The 15,000-nt window shown below is 49.8% G+C and overlaps 1 protein-coding gene across 8 annotated transcripts in view; it reads right to left on the minus strand.

Annotated features, from left to right (window-relative positions):
* The window catches only part of baiap2b (BAR/IMD domain containing adaptor protein 2b), a 60,962-nt gene that overhangs the window by 17,163 nt on the left and 28,799 nt on the right, over positions 1-15,000 (minus strand). For 7 of the 8 annotated variants that reach the window (XR_009708045.1, XR_009708044.1, XM_061231257.1 and 4 more), the window contains 5 exons: positions 13,950-14,102; positions 10,758-11,021; positions 3,349-3,535; positions 884-1,088; positions 1-27 (listed from right to left, as the gene is read on the minus strand). The exon at positions 1-27 is cut by the window's left edge and continues 42 nt beyond it. Coding sequence is in view for 6 of the 8 variants with exons in the window: in XM_061231257.1 (XP_061087241.1) it covers positions 1-27; positions 884-1,088; positions 3,349-3,535; positions 10,758-11,021; positions 13,950-14,102 (836 nt within the window). In the remaining 2 variants the exon portion in view is untranslated. The remainder of the gene's footprint in view (positions 28-883; positions 1,089-3,348; positions 3,536-10,757; positions 11,022-13,949; positions 14,103-15,000) is intronic. The other variant, XM_061231259.1, reaches the window with a different exon arrangement.

Here is a 15,000-nt window from a genome sequence, read left to right on the forward strand (position 1 = left end):
GTGTAGGAGAATGGGAACCAGCCACGCCTATGGAGAGACACATACAGCATTACTCTACCACATTCCATCTGTGTCGTGTGTATGTGTAATGTACAGTGTGTGTAGTGTATAGTGTGTGTAATGTATAGTGTGTGTAGTGTATAGTATGTGTAATGTATAGTGTGTGTAGTGTATAGTGTGTGTAGTGTATAGTGTGTGTAATGTAGTGTGTGTAGTGTATAGTGTGTGTAATGTATAGTGTGTGTGTAGTGTATAGTGTGTGTAATGTATAGTGTGTGTAGTGTATAGTGTGTGTAATGTATAGTGTGTGTAGTGTATAGTGTGTGTAATGTATAGTGTGTGTAATGTATAGTGTGTGTAATGTATAGTGTGTGTGGTGTATAGTGTGTGTAGTGTATAGTGTGTGTAATGTATAGTGTGTGTAGTGCATAGTGTGTGTAATGTATAGTGTGTGTAATGTATAGTGTGTGTAATGTATAGTGTGTGTAGTGTATAGTGTGTGTGGTGTATAGTGTGACACGTGTATGTCGTGTGTTTGTGTAATGTATAGTGTGTGGCCGTAGTGCGTGTGTAGTGTGACACGTGTGTGTAGTGTGTAGTGTATATTGTATCGTGTATAATGTGTAGTGCATAGTGTGTACTCTGTGTAGTGTGTGTAGTGTTTATTGTATAGTGAGTATTGTAGTGTACTGTTTGTAGTGTAATAATGTATAGAGAGTAGTGTATAGTATAGTGTGTAGTGTATCGTGTATAGTATGTGTGTAGTGTATATTGTATAGTGTGTGTCGTGTCATAATGTATAGAGTGTAGTGTGCAGTATATAGTGTGTAGTGTATTGTGTATGGTGTACAGTGTGAGGTGTGCATAAGGCAAAGGCTCTCACATCTTGTTCTTGTCATTCTCTCCGTAGTGCCAGCCATCTCGCGCCTCAGGCACTAGCAGGGTGATGACATCACCCTCGGAGAAGCTGAGCAGGGTGGCGTTGTCCCCGGCGGCATGGGAGAACACCGCCTGGACCCGGGTTCTACCACCACGCTCCCGCTCCAGCCCCCCCGCCACCGAGCTGGACCGCGGCAGGGTCCGAGTCTCTGCCAGGGACAGTCACACACCTCTCTGAGACTCTCTCTCTGACTCACACAGGCCTTCAGTTCTCTGAGACTCTCTCTCTGATTCACAGTCACACACCTCTCTGGTGTGGGTGGGGTTAGGGTGGTGTAATGGTGGTGTGGGTGGGGTTAGGGTGACGTAATGGTGGTGGGGGTGGGGTTAGGGTGATGTAATGGCGGTATGTGTGGGGTTAGGGTGGTGTAATTGCGGTGTGGGTGAGGTTAGGGTGGTGTAATGGCGGCGTGGGTGGGGTTAGGGTGATGTAACATCTGTGGGGGTAGGGTTAGGGTGGTGTAATGGTGGTGTGGGTGGGGTTAGGGTGATGAAATGGTGGTGGGGGTGGGGTTAGGGTGATGTAATGGTAGTGGGGGTGGGGTTAGGGTGGTGTAATGGTGGTGGGGTGGGGTTAGGGTGGTGCAATGGCGGTGGGGGTGGGGTTAGGGTGGTGTAATGGTGGTGGGGGGGTTAGGGTGATGTAATGGCAGTGGGGGTGGGGTTAGGGTGATGTAATGGTGGTGGGGGTGGGGTTAGGGTGGTGTAATGGTGGGGGTGGGGTTAGGGTGATGTAATGGTGGTGTGGGGGTTAGGGTGACGTAATGGTGGTGTGGGGTGGGGTTAGGGTGATGTAATGGTGGTGTGGGTGGGGTTAGGGTGGTGTAATGGTGGTGGGGGGGTTAGGGTGATGTAATGGTGGTGGGGGTGGGGTTAGGGTGGTGTAATGGTGGTGGGGTGGGGTTAGGGTGGTGTAATGGCGGTGGGGGTGGGGTTAGGGTGGTGTAATGGTGGTGGGGGGTGGGGTTAGGGTGATGTAATGGTGGTGTGGGTGGGGTTAGGGTGGTGTAATGGTGGTGGGGGGGTTAGGGTGATGTAGTGGTGGTGGGGGTGGGGTTAGGGTGATGTAATGGTGGTGGGGGTGGGGTTAGGGTGATGTAATGGTGGTGTGGGTGGGGTTAGGGTGATGTAATGGTGGTGGGGGTGGGGTTAGGGTGGTGTAATGGTGGGGGTGGGGTTAGGGTGATGTAATGGTGGTGTGGGGGTTAGGGTGATGTAATGGTGGTGTGGGGGTTAGGGTGACATAATGGTGGTGTGGGGTGGGGTTAGGGTGATGTAATGGTGGTGTGGGTGGGGTTAGGGTGGTGTAATGGTGGTGGGGGTGGGGGTGGGGTTAGGGTGGTGTAATGGCGGTGGGGGTGGGGTTAGGGTGGTGTAATGGTGGTGGGGGTGGGGTTAGGGTGGTGTAATGGTGGTGGGGGGGTTAGGGTGATGTAATGGTGGTGTGGGTGGGGTTAGGGTGGTGTAATGGTGGTGTGGGTGGGGTTAGGGTGATGTAATGGTGGTGGGGGGGTTAGGGTGATGTAATGGTGGTGTGGGGGTTAGGGTGACATAATGGTGGTGTGGGGTGGGGTTAGGGTGATGTAATGGTGGTGTGGGGTGGGGTTAGGGTGATGTAATGGTGGTGTGGGTGGGGTTAGGGTGGTGTAATGGTGGTGGGGGGGTTAGGGTGATGTAATGGTGGTGGGGGTGGGGTTAGGGTGGTGTAATGGTGGTGGGGTGGGGTTAGGGTGGTGTAATGGCGGTGGGGGTGGGGTTAGGGTGGTGTAATGGTGGTGGGGGGTGGGGTTAGGGTGATGTAATGGTGGTGTGGGTGGGGTTAGGGTGGTGTAATGGTGGTGGGGGGTTAGGGTGATGTAATGGTGGTGGGGGTGGGGTTAGGGTGATGTAATGGTGGTGTGGGTGGGGTTAGGGTGATGCAATGGTGGTGGGGGTGGGGTTAGGGTGGTGTAATGGTGGGGGTGGGGTTAGGGTGATGTAATGGTGGTGTGGGGGTTAGGGTGATGTAATGGTGGTGTGGGGGTTAGGGTGACATAATGGTGGTGTGGGGTGGGGTTAGGGTGATGTAATGGTGGTGTGGGTGGGGTTAGGGTGGTGTAATGGTGGTGGGGGTGGGGGTGGGGTTAGGGTGGTGTAATGGCGGTGGGGGTGGGGTTAGGGTGGTGTAATGGTGGTGTAATGGTGGTGGGGGTGGGGTTAGGGTGATGTAATGGTGGTGTGGGGTGGGGTTAGGGTGATGTAATGGTGGTGTGGGTGGGGTTAGGGTGGTGTAATGGTGGTGGGGGGGTTAGGGTGATGTAATGGTGGTGGGGGTGGGGTTAGGGTGGTGTAGTGGTGGTGGGGGTGGGGTTAGGGTGGTGTAATGGTGGTGGGGTTTGGTTGATGTAATGGCGGTGGGGGCGGGGTTACCGGCAGAGGCCTTGTTCCTGGTTGGCTGGCTCTTGCGGACAGGCAGGGTGCTGGAGTACTTGTCTGCAGCCTGCCGCGGGTGCTGCAGGGGAGGCTTGGACATCCTGCCCTCCACCCACTGCTGGTAGTCCTCCACCTGGCCCCCCAAAGTCCCGTTCATTAAGGGTCCATCCAGCGTCATCAGCCTCTGCACACACACACACTAATTAAACCTCTAAAATCTCACCAACACACACACTCACACTCAGTAAACCTTTACAATCTCATGAACACACACACACACACACATACACACACACTCATTAAAACTAAAAAATCTCAACAACACACACACACTAATTAAACCTCTAAACTCTCATCAACACACACACACACGCACACACACACTAATTAAACCTCTACAATCTCATCAACACACACACACTAATTAAACCTCTAAAATCCCATCAACACACACATGCACACACTAATTAAAACTCTAAAATTTCATCAACACACACACACTAATTAAACCTCTAAAATCCCATCAACACACACATGCACACACTAATTAAAACTCTAAAATTTCATCAACACACACACACACGCACACACACTAATTAAACCTCTACAATCTCATCAACACACACACTGATTAAACCTCTACAATCTCATCCACACACACACACACGCACACTAATTAAACCTCTAAAATCTCATCAACACACACACACACTAATCAAACCTCTGCAATCTCTTCAACACACACACCCACCAATCAGACCTCTTTGGTCTCAACACACCCCCACATCCACCAATTAGAGCACTACAGTCTCATCAACACACCCACCAATCAGATTCCTACAGCTCCACAATCTCACCAACACACCCACACAACCGGCAATCACACCTAATCTAGCCAATCAGAAACCTACAGCTCTACAGTCTCATCAATACACCCACACACCCTGTCAACGATTGATTGAAATTCTTTATCGACTAGATAAAAATATCTACAACTGATCTAGAATGCTGCAGCCTGTCTGGTATTCAATGTTCCCAGACATTCACCTGTCACCCCCTGCTCAGCAACCTCCACTGGCTGCCTGTTATGGCTCACATCAAATTTAAAACTTTGGTGCTCGCATACCAGGCAGTTAAGGGATCAGCCCCTGTATATATTCAATCACTACAGGTATGTGGCTCTGTGCATATTGTAAATATGTTATTTTCAATGTTCATTTATTTTGCCTGGTAACTATTCCTGGTCTGTGTAGACTGCTGTGTTGTAATGTACAGGCTATGCATATGTTCTTTTTGTTGACAAGTGGTGCACTGTTATTTTGTGTTAATGTAGGATACATGTGTATGTATGTATGCGTATATATATATACAGTATGTGTGTATGTATATATATATATTATATGTTTTATTGCGTTAAAGAGCAGCTCTGTGTCTCTCTGCTGAGAGGTAAACCTGATATGCGGTGACCAGAAGACTACAGTTGTGTTGTCTTTGCATTGTCTTCTACAGAGAGAGCCAATAAATGGTTAAGAGCAGTATGGAGTCATCGTCTCATCTCTGACCAAATGAGAACCGTTACACTTATGCACCAAACGGCAGTTCAGAGTATCCGGTCTTCTTGGAGTCACTGGGCGGCATCCTGGAAAGGGTGCCACCCGGAGACTCCATAGTTCTGCTGGGCGACTTCAACGCTCACGTGGGCAATGACGGAGAAAGCTGGAGGGTGGTGATTGGGAAGAATGGCCTGCCTGATCTGAACCCATGCGGTGTTTTGTTATTGGACTTCTGTGCTGGTCATGGATTGTCGATAACAAACACCATGTTCGAGCATAGGGTAGCTCATAAGTGTACTTGGTACCAGAGCACCTTAGGCCAAAGATCGATGATCGACTTTGTGGTCGTATCCTCAGACCTGCGGCCGTATGTCTTGGACACTCAGGTGAAGAGAGGAGCAGAGCTGTCAACTGATCACCACCTGGTGGTGAGTTGGATCAAGTGGCCGGGGAGGCTGCCGGACAGACCCGGTAAACCCAAACGTGTAGTGAGGGTGAACTGGGAACGTCTGGCGGAGGCCCCTGTTCGCGAGGTCTTCAACTCCCACCTCCGGAGGAACTTCGGGGAGGCTATGGAGTTCGGGGAGGCTATGGAGAAGGACTTTCGGTTGGCCTCGAGGAAGTTCTGGCAAACCAATCCGACGACTCAGAAACGGAAAGCAGGGCTTGTCTCAGGCTGTTTTCAGCAGGGGAGGAGAACTGCTGACCCGGACTGGGGATATTGTGGGGCGGTGGAAAGAGCACTTCAAGGAGCTCCTGAACCCGAACAACACGTCCTCTGCCTCCCTGGGAAAGCTTACTCTAGGGTGCTGGAAAGGAGGCTCCGACCGACGGTCGAACCGCGGATTCAGGAGGACCAATGTGGCTTCCGTCCTGGTCGTGGAACAGTGGACCAACTCTTTACCTTGGCAGGGTTGCTGGCGGGGTCAGGGGAGTTTGCCCATCCAGTCCGCATGTGCTTTGTGGACTTGGAGAAGGCTTTCGACCGTGTCCCCCGGGGAACCCTGTGGGGTGTACTGCGGGAGTATGGGGTACCGAGGCCGTTGATACGAGCCATCCGGTCCCTGTATAACCAAAGTGAGAGCTGTGTCTGCATTCTCGGCACAAAGTCAAGCACGTTTCCTGTGGGTGTTGGACTCTGCCAAGGTTGCCCCTTGTCACCGGTCCTGTTCGTGGTATTCATGGACAGGATCTCAAGGCGCAGCCGAGGTGAGGAGAGTGTCCGGTTTGGTGACCTCAGAATCGCATCTCTGCTTTTTGCGGATGATGTGGTTCTGCTGGCTTCATCAGACCGTGACCTTCAGCACGCACTGGAGCGGTTTGCAGCCGAGTGTGAAGCGGCTGGGATGAGAGTCAGCACCTCCAAGTCCGAGGCCATGGTTCTCTGCTGGAAAATGGTGGATTGCTCCCTCCGGGTTGGGAACGAGTCTTTGCCCCAAGTGAAGGAGTTCAAGTATCTCGGGGTCTTGTTCACGAGTGAGGGTAGAAGGGAGCATGAGATCGACAGGCGGATCAGTGCAGCGTCAGCAGTAATGCGGGCGTTGCACCGGACCGTCGCGGTGAAGAGGGAGCTGAGCCGGAAGGAAGCTCTCGATTTACTGGTCGATCTACGTCCCAACCCTCACCTATAGTCAGAAGCTTTGGGTAGTGACCGAAAGAACGAGATCGTGTATACAAGTGGCCGAAATGAGCTTCCTCCGTAGGGTGGCCGGGCTCAGCCTTAGAGATAGGGTGAGGAGCTCGGACATCCGGAGGGAGCTCGGAGTAGAGCCGCTGCTCCTTCACGTCGAAAGGAGCCAATTGAGGTGGTTCGGGCATCTGATCAGGATGCCTCCCGGGCGCCTCCCTTTGGAGGTTTTCCGGGCTCGTCCAACTGGGCGGAGACCCCGAGGGAGACCCAGAGCCCGCTGGAGAGATTATATATCTCTCCTGGCCTGGGAACGCCTTGGGATCCCCCAGGAGGAGCTAGAATGCGTTGCTGGGGAGAGGGACGCCTGGAATACCAGGCTTTGCCTACTGTCACCGTGACCCGACTCCGGATAAGCGGGTGATGATGGATGGATGGATGGATGGATCAAGACCCACCCCCCTGATCCTCCTGGGTGACTTCAACCTCAACTCAGAGTCCACCCAGTCTACCTTTCTCTCCCTCCTCTCTTCTTTTGACCTTACCCTCACTCTTTCCCCTCCCACCCACAAAGCAGGCAACCTTCTTGACCTCATCTTCACAAGGAGCTGCACAACAACCAACCTCTCTGTAACACCACTCCATATATCTGACCACTCCTTCATCTCTTTCTCTCTTTCACTCTCCTCTAACACCCATCCATCTCTCCCACCATCCACTGTCACCTGTCGACGGAACCTACGCCACCTGTCTTCCTCCACCCTCTCATCTACAATCCTCTCCTCCCTACCATCTTTTTTTTTTTACATTATTGGCATTTGGCAGACGCTCTTATCCAGAGCGACGTACAGTTTATTAGACTTAGCAGGAGACAATCCTCCCCTGGAGCAATGCAGGGTTAAGGGCCTTGCTCAAGGGCCCAACAGCTGTGCGGATCTTATTGTGGCTACACCGGGATTAGAACCACCGACCTTGTGTGTCCCAGTCATTTACCTTAACCACTACGCTACAGGCCGCCCCATCTGCGGAGTCTTTCTCTCGACTGTCTACCGATGATGCGGCTACAACTCTCATGTCCTCCCTCTCATCTTCCTTTGACTCTCTGTGTCCCCTCACCACCAAACTAGCTCGGGCCTCCCCCCCCAGTCCCTGGCTTTCTGATGCTCTACGAGCTGTCCGAACCAAACTGCGGGCGGCGGAGAGAAAATGGAAAAGGTCCTGTCTCCCCAGTGATATGGCTTCCTTCCATGCCCTCTTATCATCTTTCCATTCCTCTGTCTCTCTAGCTAAATCTTCCTTCTTTCACTCGAAAATTAACGCGGCCGCCTCTAATCCCCGCAAACTGTTTTCAACTTTCTCCTCTCTTCTGGCCCCCCCTCCCCCCCCACCCCCCTCATCACTCACACCTGATGACTTTGTCTCCTTCTTTGAAAAGAAGGTCGATGCTATTCGCAATTCCTTCTCCCAACCCTCCACCCCTGCTGACCCTCCTACCCTCCCCAACTCCCTAACCTCCTTTTCTCCCCTCTCTGACGCCGACACGCTGAAACTCCTTACTTCCCACCGCCCGACCACCTGTCCTCTTGACCCCATCCCCTCTCCCCTCCTACAATCTATATCTGAGGACATTCTCCCTTTTCTCTCCTCTCTAATCAACACCTCCCTCTCTTCCGGCACCATGCCCTCTTCCCTGAAGAGGGCCAGAGTCACTCCCCTCCTCAAAAAACCTACTCTCGATCCCTCTGCCCTGAACAACTACCGGCCTGTCTCTCTTCTTCCCTTTCTTGCTAAAACCCTGGAACGGGCGGTCTGCTCCCAACTGTCCACTTATCTTCTCCACAACAATCTCCATGACCCCAACCAGTCTGGCTTCAAGAGTGGCCACTCCACTGAAACCGCCCTGCTCGCGGTCACTGAGGCACTCCACTCTGCTAAAGCAAAATCCCTCTCCTCTGTCCTCATCTTCCTCGACCTGTCGGCCGCCTTCGATACAGTCAACCATGAGATTCTGCTCTCATCGCTGTCTGGGATGGGTGTCACAGGTTCTGCACTCGCTTGGTTTTCCTCCTACCTCTCTGGTCGCTCCTACCAGGTGACTTGGAGGGGCGCACTCTCCGACCCTCAACCCCTACGAACTGGAGTCCCGCAGGGCTCGGTTCTTGGGCCTCTCCTCTTCTCGCTATACACCATGTCTCTTGGTTCTGTTATCTCTTCCCACGGCTTCTCTTATCACTCCTACGCTGATGACACCCAACTCTTCATTTCCTTCCCCCCTGACACCCAAATCACCACACAGATCTCTGACTGCTTGGCTGATATCTCTGCATGGATGACTTCCCATCACCTGAAGCTCAACCTTGCCAAAACTGAGCTTCTCTACATCCCTGCTAAGTCCTCTCCGTCAATCGACCTCTCACTGACTGTGGAGGACTTTGTAGTTTCCTCCTCCCGTACGGCAAGGAATCTTGGGGTGACTCTTGATAACTGCCTCTCCCTGGCTCCACAAGTATCCTCCACTGCCAGAACCTGCAGGTTCTTTCTGTTTAATATACGCCGCATCCGTCATCTCCTGACGGAGAAAGCCACCCAGCTCCTAGTCCAGGCGCTCGTCATTTCCCGCCTGGATTACTGCAACTCCCTCCTAGCCGGTCTCCCAGCATGCGCCATCAAGCCCCTCCAGCTGGTCCAGAATGCTGCAGCCCGCTTGATCACCAGTCAGCCCAGGTCGGCTCATGTCACCCCGCTTCTCATTGGCCTCCACTGGCTTCCTATTGCCGCACGCATCCGATTCAAGGCCCTAGTGTTGGCATTTCAGGCTGCTAAGGGGACTGCCCCACATTACATACAATCCCTGATCACTCCCTACTCCCCAGCTAGACCACTCCGGTCTGCCAGCTCTGGTCGCCTTATGATTCCCTCTCTACGGGCACCTGGCGGTCGAGCTGCACGTTCACGCCTGTTTTCCGTTCTGGTTCCTCAGTGGTGGAATGACTTGCCTACCACTGTCAGGACAGCAGAATCCCTCCCCCTATTTCGACGCAGACTCAAAACACACCTCTTCAAACTCTACCTTAGTCCCCCCTCCTGATTTACCCTGCCCCCCCCTTCTGATACCCCTATCCCTGTCCAACCCCCCCCACCCCCCCCAAAAAAAAAAAAAAAAAAAAAAAAAAAAAAATTGCACTTATGATGACGACTATATGTTTAGAACAGCAGTCCAGGTGTATTTTTCTAGTTCGGGATGTGATGCTTTGACTTGTGGTAGAACCTATGCACTTGTAAGTCGCTTTGGATTAAAAGCGTCTGCCAAATGACTAAAATGTAAATGTAAATGTAAATGTATACACCAGCAAGACCCCTCCGTTCTGCCACTTCGTGCCATCTGGCGCCTCCCCCTCGCGACACCTGCACTTCTCGCTCACGACTGCTGTCTGTCCTGGTCCCACGGTGGTGGAATGACCTCCCGGTGGATGTCAGAATGGCAGAGTCTCTGACCTCTTTCAAGCGCAGACTGAAGACTCATCTCTTCAGGCTGCACCTTTCCCTCCCTAACTCACCACCATGATTAGCCTTATATATGCCATAGACTATAATGGCACTTGTATATGTATAGATATTGTTGTTTTTTGTATTAGCTATTGTATTGTTGTACTCAGGGTATTCTAGCTGCCAACTGTGGTATGCTAGTTTGGAAGCTGATGTATTCTTCAAGGGTTCTGATTTTCTGTATGTTTACACTAGGACTCAGAACTGTACTGTCCTCTCAGGTCCTCTTTGCACTTGTACTTGTGTTTGATCTGCACTTCGTTGTACGTCGCTCTGGATAAGAGCGTCTGCTAAATGCCATGTAATGTAATGTAACGTACAGTACTTGTGAAAAGGATAAAACACAATAAATCTACACTAGGTACACTCATCAACACATACCGCAATCACACCCACACTAACCAATCAGATGCCTCCTCTACAGTCTCATCAACACACACTCCAATCACACCCACACTAACCAATCAGATGCCTCCTCTACAGTCTCATCAACACACACTCCAATCACACCCACACTAACCAATCAGATGCCTCCTCTACAGTCTCATCAACACACACTCCAATCACACCCACACTAACCAATCAGATGCCTCCTCTACAGTCTCATCAACACACACTCCAATCACACCTACACTAGCCAATCAGATGCCTCCTCTACAGTCTCATGTAAATGTAATCACCTCCTGATTGGCCAGGCTAGCTGTAAAGGCGGTGAGTTCAGGAGCCAGGGGGAGGGGCTTGGCTTTAGGGGTGGGGTCAGACATTAGCATGTTGGCCTTGGAGGTGTTGAGGGTGGTGGTCCTGAGTGTGCCGGGGGCGGAGCTGTGCTTGCCGGGGGCGGAGCTGAGCTGCTGGGCCAGGATCATGGCTCGCTCCGGGAGCTTGCTGGGGTCGGAGCAGGCCTGCTGCCACAGGGGGATATTCTGTGCCAGGAGGTCCTTCCCCTAAACCACAGAAATATGAGAATACAATGACCACAATAATATGACTATATATAATAAAATTACCACATATATGTATATTTCAATTACAATATAAGTATAGATGAATGGTTAAAAAATATATATGTTTAACATAATTTGACATGGTATTCATGGTATGGTAAGTTGCATGACGATATTGCATTGCTAAGGCTGTCACATGCCCACTGACAACTGATATATTTTCATATATTAGTTTATAATTACCCACTATTGGAATCTGACAAATAGACATAGCCTTCATTGGTCAAACGGCTGATTATAGAGCCAATTAGAGTGCTTCTTATAGTGCCAACTTTGGCACAGACTCCACAAGATCCAGTACTACATTAGTATACCAAACTTGGCAAAGATCGGACATAGTGTTAACAAGCTATAGGCATTTTTGTACAGTTGGCCATGCCCACATAAATGTATTGACATGTGGCAGCTATATTGTTTTGAAAAGGAAACATTTTTAAATAATTATTGACAATCAGACTCAAATTCACAGAGAATCAAACTCCACAAATTCTTCCAAGCCCATTTTGGTGAAGATAGGCCAGAAACCCCCAGACTAGTTCATGAAAGGTTTTGTAAAAAATTCAAAATGGCGGAGATTCAAAATGGCAGTCAATGTTGGTTCTTGATGCAAACTTGTTTGGCTGAAGGGGACAGATCTAATGATATATGATGTATAATGCATTTCCCATCAACTCTAGCCAATGATACACTCTTTGAAAACCTGCATATTTGCGTTAGCACCCCAAATGGCCGACTGATTCCAAATTCCAAGTTTCGGGGCAGCCGGTAGTGGCTAAGGTACATGACTGGGACAGCCTGTAGCCTAGTGGCGAAGGTACATGGCTGGGACAGCCTGTAGCCTAGTGGTTAAGGTACATGACTGGGGCAGCCTGTAGCCTAGTGGTTAAGGTACATGACTGGGACAGCCTGTAGCCTAGTGGCTACGGTACATGACTGGGATAGCCTGTAGCCTAGTGGCTAAGGTACATGACTGGGACAGCCTATAGCCTAGTGGTTAAGGTACATGACTGGGGCAGCCTGTAGCCTAGTGGTTAAGGTACATGACTGGGACAGCCTGTAGCCTAGTGGCTACGGTACATAACTGGGGCAGCCTGTAGCCTAGTGGCTAAGGTACATGACTGGGGCAGCCTGTAGCCTAGTGGCTACGGTACATGACTGGGACAGCCTGTAGCCGAGTGGTTAAGGTACATGACTGGGGCAGCCTGTAGTGTAGTGGTTAAGGTACATGACTGGGACAGCCTGTAGCCTAGTGGCTACGGTACATAACTGGGGCAGCCTGTAGCCTAGTGGCTAAGGTACATGACTGGGGCAGCCTGTAGCCTAGTGGCTACGGTACATGACTGGGACAGCCTGTAGCCGAGTGGTTAAGGTACATGACTGGGGCAGCCTGTAGTGTAGTGGTTAAGGTACATGACTGGGACAGCCTGTAGCCTAGTGGCTAAGGTACATGACTGGGACAGCCTGTAGCCTAGTGGCTAAGGTACATGACTGGGACAGCCTGTAGCCTAGTGGCTAAGGTACATGACTGGGACAGCCTGTAGCCTAGTGGCTACGGTACATGACTGGGGCAGCCTGTAGCCTAGTGGCTAAGGTACATGACTGGGATCTGGAAGGTTGGTGGTTCAAGCCCCGGCGTAGCCACAATAAGGTCCGCACAGCTGTTGGGCCCTAAACCCCACATTGCTCCAGGGGAGATTGTCCACTGCTTAGTCTAATCAACAGTAAGTCGCTTTGGATGAAAAAGCGTCGGCTAAATAACATTACATTACATTACATTACATGGCATTTAGCAGACGCTCTTATCCAGAGCGACGTACAACAAATTGCAAATTAAACACAAGAACAAGTGCAAAGAGGACCTGAGAGGACAGTATAGTTCCGAGTCCTAGTGTAAACATGCAGAAAATCAGAACCCTTTATGAGTACAATCAACAACATTATAAATAACAAAATTATAAATTATTTTGATGATCAGCCATAGCCGAAATCTTTGCTTCATTAGATATATTGGTTTGGACTATATTGGTATCATTTATTACAGAGATAAATGATACATTTATCCTGCTTTGTCTAATCAACTGTAAGTCATTTTGGATAAACACATCCACGGTTTAGATATTTAACAGATGTAACTTAACAAAATGTTGAGCTCTTTTAAACGCATGTTAATTACATTACATTACATTATTGGCATTTGGCAGACGCTCTTATCCAGAGCGACGTACAACAAAGTGCATACCCATAACCAGGGATAAGTTCGCTGAAAGACCCTAGAGGGAAGTACAATTTCAACTGCTACCTGTACAACAAAGATAAGGACAAGGGCCTTTTTTTTTTTTTTTTTTTTTGAACAAACAAACAAACAAACAGAGCAAAAGTGACCAAAGTTAACTATCCAAACACTGCTTACCTAGCCAACTAAAAATACCGATACACAAAGCAAGTCACAGAGACAACAATTAAGGTTCACAGGGAGGTAGGGAGGGATGGGGAGAGGTGCTGCTTGAAGAGGTGTGTCTTCAGCTTGCGCTTGAAGGTGGGGAGAGATTCTATAGTTCTGACCTCAACGGGGAGTTCGTTCCACCACCGTGGAGCCATACATACATACCTCCCTAGAGAAAAGTCCAGCTATGACCAGCTTCAAATTACCAGCAACCAGCTGTTTCAAAACATAGCTTGAGCTGTTTATTTCAGCAGAGCTTATATTCAGCAAATCCCTGTGGGGAAAAAGCATGAGAAATACTGAGGCCTACACAAACATCTACTGCAGTGACAGGTCTGATGATGTGATGTATGGGCGTGATGATGCCGCTGTTTCATCCCCATAACCCTGCCATGCTGGGTAATGTGATCAGCACGCGGCCTCACCTTGCCATGGTAGGTGGCGCTGTTCTTGGCAACGGCACACTGCCGGTCCACCAGGAAGCAGTACCTCCTCCGCTCCTCTGACAGCGCTGTCCTGTAGCCCTCCGCAATGCAGTTATCCAGCTCGCTCTGCTTGCTGCTGATGGCCTCTACGTACTGAGGGGAAACCAGAGGAAATGGGCTCCTGTGATTCCATTCAACCCTATTCAATTTGGTATTTCCACAAAATGGCTGCCACCACAAGATGGCCGCCACGGCTCAGAAATGATATATCCATAATAACTGTGATTTATCTTTTGTGAGTGTGGCAGAATTAATCAAATTTGCTCACATTAATTCACCGTAAGGTAATCAATAGAAACAGGAAATAATATATATATATATATATATATATATATATATAAACTTTTTATTTTATTTTATTTTTTTCAATTTGGAAGCCAGTCAAATACAATTTAACATTAGCTGGGGGATATCCTGCTCACACCTCCCTTGGCGGCCTGAAGGGATCTGGCGATCCGAGAACAACACGCCTTCTTCAAGCCGTCTCGTCTCATGCTCATGACCGTGATTCCGAGGCGCCCGGGGTGCTGTTGTGCGCAGCGATCCGCTAACCCTGGCAAGTCCCTCCCTCTGGAGCAGCGAGCCAATCATGCCGCTCCACAAGAGCCGGCCAGGCTTGGCTTTTGGCAGGCAGGCAATAATATTTGACATTTTTCATGGATCTAAAAAAATTGTATGCTGAACCTAAGAGGAAACGCATGATGAAAAAACCTACTGGCAGTGACATAGGTGCAGTGCTCTCTGATTGGCTTTGAACAAACCAATGATATTTGTAGCAGGGTCACGTGATGGCACCTAAATCCCCCTTACTTCACAGCTTCGTCATGTGACAATGCCTAACTCCACTGAAGCTTCACAAATAGCATTCCGGTAACTAGCTAGCAAACCAGATAATATTAGCAACCAGTTATACACATCACTGGCTTGACTATTGACATTGCTTTGTTCCCTTTGCAATAACAAAATGGCTTCAAATGCATTGACAAGACTT

This window comes from Conger conger, chromosome 2, assembly GCF_963514075.1.
Source record: "Conger conger chromosome 2, fConCon1.1, whole genome shotgun sequence".
NCBI lineage: Eukaryota > Metazoa > Chordata > Actinopteri > Anguilliformes > Congridae > Conger > Conger conger.